A 4,495-nucleotide genomic window follows, 5' to 3' on the forward strand; every position below is an offset into this window, starting at 1 on the left:
GTATAGATCAAAAAATTCAAAGATTCCCTTCTAAGAATCGAAAACTGTCAACTTTATAATAAATCAGCTAATCCATTTAGGCAAGTACTTATTCCATTTGTATTCATGCAATAAAACCCTTGTTGACTACATACAACAAAAACCATTGAGCAAGATCAGGTAAATGAGTTCACTTGATTTTGTGCCCTGAATACTAAGATGATTTTTGAACTGTAATATTATGATTAGCAGTATATTATAAAGAATAAATGCTCCCAAAGAATATGGACAACTGTTGAAGAAATGTGACTGTTTTGGTGTTGTTGTCTGCTAAACACAACAAAACAATCTGATCCAACATACACCCAGACATCCTGTGTGTAATTTTGAAATTATTGAACACCTTAATATAAGAATTCAGTTCAGATTCTATAAAATAAAATTTCAGGTTCAGTTATCTTCTTTTTCTCCAAGCTCACTTTCTCAGCCTTCTAGGCAAAGCGATGATGCTTTACTGCTTTAAGGTACAAGAGATTGTTTAACCGTGTTAGGAATACGACTGGCGTAGTAGTCATAATTTCTCAAAGTGGCAAGGACCCCAGCTGAATTCATGTGTTTCACTTCCTTGTTATACTGAAATGAATTTCCATGGATATCAGTTATCTTGCCTAAAAAAAAAAAAAATCCAGTTGAAGAGGTATAATCCATTTTATCAGTACTAGTAATATAACTAAAAACCCAGACGGTCTTTAACGTACACATGCCTGTCTTCAGATGTGAAATATCCTTGCTCCCAGTTTAAATGCAACAGTTTCATATTGACTGAAAACAAATACTAATTGTATTACTTTCTTTCAGTAATAATATGGATTAATTAAAATGCTTGCTGAGTAGTTTTTGTATTGGATGTTGACAAGAAGGAAAGGTAAACTCCACAGTTCAAGGCAAAACCCAGGGTAAGTCTACACCACAAACTCTACAACATGATATATAAATACTCCACTTGGTTTTAAATAAGTTTCTAGAAACTACTCAGCAAGAGCAACACTGATCTTTATGCAAGCCAATTTAGCCACGAGGTACCAACATAACAAGGAGGCTAAATATAGTACTGTGCTGCCCCAGATTGGTTGGTTTTTTGTGCCTGAGCTAACCTGTTTAAAGCTATCCCAGTTACCAACACTAGAGAATGCAGAGAAGTTAAAGAGTGTCACTATGAAGCCTTTTATCCTTGCTTGACAGAGTTTAGGAGATCAACCCCCACCATTTTAGCATATAGTGGTAAAAAGTCTATCAACGTGAACAGGAGATAAAGTATAAAAGTAATATTTATATACAAATTCTTGTCAGTGAGACATCCCATAGCTTCTCTTACTCCTTAACCCTAGAAAGGTGAAGTGGGTTATGTTGGCAGGAGACAGCTAATTTTACTGAATAACAAGAATGACTCAGTTTGGGAATTCATACATCTGAGGAACAACTGCATGATTTGGCCTATTTTTGTTGTTTTAAAGAATTCCAGGTCCACATATTACATAATATGTTACTAATAATAAACTACTATAGGTAGTAGGACAGCATGATTATATTATGAAACAGCTGCCAACAGAAAATATTAATATACCCCAAAATTTTGAATTTGCCTTTTTCAGTTATTTGGCAGTGATTGAATATATTACTCTGGGGCAAAGCAGACCACATCATGCTTTCCAGAGCATAATTTGGTGTCCTTTTGAGTTAGTGTTGAATTCAAAGGGCTCAAAGCTCCCAGTGAATCATGACTACTTAAAATTACATATGTACTGTCATTTTTCTTTCCAAAGACATTTTTCTTTCCTAAGCTTAGGATTTTTTCTTTCTATGGAAAGTAGAAATTGCTTTAAACTGATGCAAATTTCACTTATCTTAGAATTTTGAATGCTGTTAGCTTACCTCCCACAGCATGTAGAATAGCTTCAGGTGCACACGTATCCCATTTCTTGCACCCAGGACTGGCAAATACGTAAGCAGATGCTTTGCCTTCTATAAGTTGAATGATCTGTTGCGAATAGAGGGACAATCATTGCAAAGGATCTGGGCATAAATAACACCAGGAAGCAGGGATTATTCTAGGTGTTTGAGGTCAGAAAGGAACACCAGCTGTTTCCAATATTACAAGAAATGATACTGTGATTTAGAAATCTATACTGTATTACCATTCTGAATTATCTGGTTTTGATTGTTATAAATACAGTCTAAAATCTGCTTTTCATTTCAGGAACAAGAATTGTTATCTTGTGCACTTACTAAAAAATAGAGTGGAAACTATCTGTGTGTTGTCTTGGTGCCATTTTGGAGAAAAGAGACTGGAAGGTCTGTTTTTGACAGCCTTGACAAAACTAAGCACTAAAAACTGTAGCAAATGAGTATTCCCTGTATGCAGAGAAATGGAAATATTGTGTGCTTCTATTTTTATCCTTTCATACGTGCTGCTAGATAGTTGGAACAAAAACTGTATTAACATGAATAGGAAGAAGTGTCTAGTAATTGTGATTGAACTGAATTCCCGTTTAGTCGTTCCCGTCTTACAGCTTTTTGTTTTCTCCCCTAGAAACAGAATAATGGGGAAGATGAACCTCAGCCATGACCAGCACAGCTGCTGTTACAAACATACACACCAAATTCTACCTCACAGCAGACCAAATGCTAAGAAAAGTTGTGCTGGGGAAGGAGGAGGAGGAATTCTCCTGTACATTTAGGCAAGTAAGTGAATGATTTCTTTAAAAAAAAAAAAAATTTCCTTTTTCCAAAGGTACCGCCTCCCAATAAAACCAAGATTTGGAGTTTTCATACCTTGTTTCCTGCTCCTCCAACCCTGATGACACTGTCTGGGTTCAAGGCACTGATGCAGTCATTTACCAGGCTACTGCTGTGAGAACGGGTGGTAATGATGATGTGTTTCCCAGCAGGTGCTTCTGTGAGCTGAAATCCAAAGGCACCAATGCCCAGGACTCCCCAGATTGTCCTGCCCAACACAGCATCAGGCCCTGCCTACAGAAAAGGTACACAGGCCCAGGTGGTGCTTAATCACAGTAATCAGCATTTAAAGTACAAATGAAAAGAAACAGAATCATAGAACAGGAGAACCTAGAGACATCTTTGCACATCAAGGACTATAATATTAATACTGGGTTATACATTTAAACAGTGGCACTTAAAAAGAGCTGCTCTAGAGCCTGGTGTGAGAAATTGGCTGTCTTTCCCTCTGAGACAATGACATCATTTACCCTTTTCTTATCTGTGACACTGTGGTGGTGCATTGCATCCTGCTTCCAATGGCTGTCAAATTAGTATTTATTTCAGGCACAATGTCACATCTGTAGCTGAAAATATCTTGCCATGTAATTTTAAATGTTTTGTCATACATATCACATAGAACATAGAGAACCAGGTGACGATGTGCTTTACATCAGCTCAAAAGATTTTTTCTTTAAATTCTAGTAAGTTTAATTAATCAGACTGCATCATGAGCTTCCCCCACCCCTCCAGATAATACTGAAATAAATCTCCAAATGTGTGAATGGCTGTAGACTGGCCATCCTAAACTTATACCTGAAACCTGGCCTGACATACTCTAACCCAGTTGTCAGTGACAGGTATGTTTTGATTTATTTAGGGCTGCAAGTTTATGACAGTTACCACACATCCCAAATGTACCTGTTGCATGGATTTACTAAAAAATTTCTAGCAGAGACTGAAAAAACACCAATCTGTACTTGTTTTACAGTATGTACTTTGTATGTAGTAATATGTACAGTATATATACACACAGTATTTATGTAATATATACTATATCAGTGTATTACACAAGCCTCAGGATTCAATATAGCTCTCAGATCCCTGAGATTCAGTTCCTAGAAAACAACATTCAAAACTATAATAAAACCATCACCACCTTGACACCACAGGATTGACTCCACTACACCTTGCTTTTCAGTTGAAACTGTGCTAACTAGAAATTGCTTAGAAGTGACAGTTAGAAATCGCTTAATGCTTTTAAACAAATCAATGCATTTAATACCTCATAGTTGTAATACGGCTGGTTAATAACTCCTGCTATTGCTTTGCCACCATAAGCAATTCCAATAAGAACTGTTACGTGGTCAAGGAGACCTGTACAGAAATAATATGAAAGTAGTTACATTAAAAAGAGAAAGTGTGTGTGTATATATATATATATATAAAAATTGATATGCAGGGTAGTATCTTAAAAATGCAAATACTAATCAGGATTTTCAGGTGTAATAGGTTGGTCGACACCATTTTTTTAGTCATTTAGCCTCGAGCTCTGCAAAAAAAGAAAAATGCCCCATGAAAAATTCTCTTAACAGAACTACATTATAACTAACACGTAATGAGAAAGAAGTTTAAAGATACAACTAAATACCAGTATATGATGACATAATTCTATAATTGTGGTATAAGTTTTTTAATGGTATTCAAAACTAGTAATTTGTTGACCACTGTACATCTCTTT

The 4,495-nt window shown here is 36.0% G+C and overlaps 1 protein-coding gene across 2 annotated transcripts in view; it reads right to left on the reverse strand.

Annotated features, from left to right (window-relative positions):
• Nucleotides 1–228: 228 nt before the first annotated feature.
• The window catches only part of BPNT1 (3'(2'), 5'-bisphosphate nucleotidase 1), an 8,724-nt gene continuing 4,457 nt past the window's right edge, over nucleotides 229–4,495 (reverse strand). For both annotated transcript variants that reach the window (XM_009876491.1, XM_009876492.1), the window contains 4 exons: nucleotides 4,040–4,131; nucleotides 2,812–3,009; nucleotides 1,912–2,017; nucleotides 229–647 (listed from right to left, as the gene is read on the reverse strand). In XM_009876491.1, the coding sequence (XP_009874793.1) occupies nucleotides 499–647; nucleotides 1,912–2,017; nucleotides 2,812–3,009; nucleotides 4,040–4,131 (545 nt within the window). In that variant the 3' untranslated portion in view covers nucleotides 229–498. The remainder of the gene's footprint in view (nucleotides 648–1,911; nucleotides 2,018–2,811; nucleotides 3,010–4,039; nucleotides 4,132–4,495) is intronic.

The sequence above is a fragment of the Apaloderma vittatum genome, unplaced genomic scaffold (genome assembly GCF_000703405.1).
Source record: "Apaloderma vittatum isolate BGI_N311 unplaced genomic scaffold, ASM70340v1 scaffold30379, whole genome shotgun sequence".
Taxonomy (NCBI): Eukaryota; Metazoa; Chordata; class Aves; order Trogoniformes; family Trogonidae; genus Apaloderma; species Apaloderma vittatum.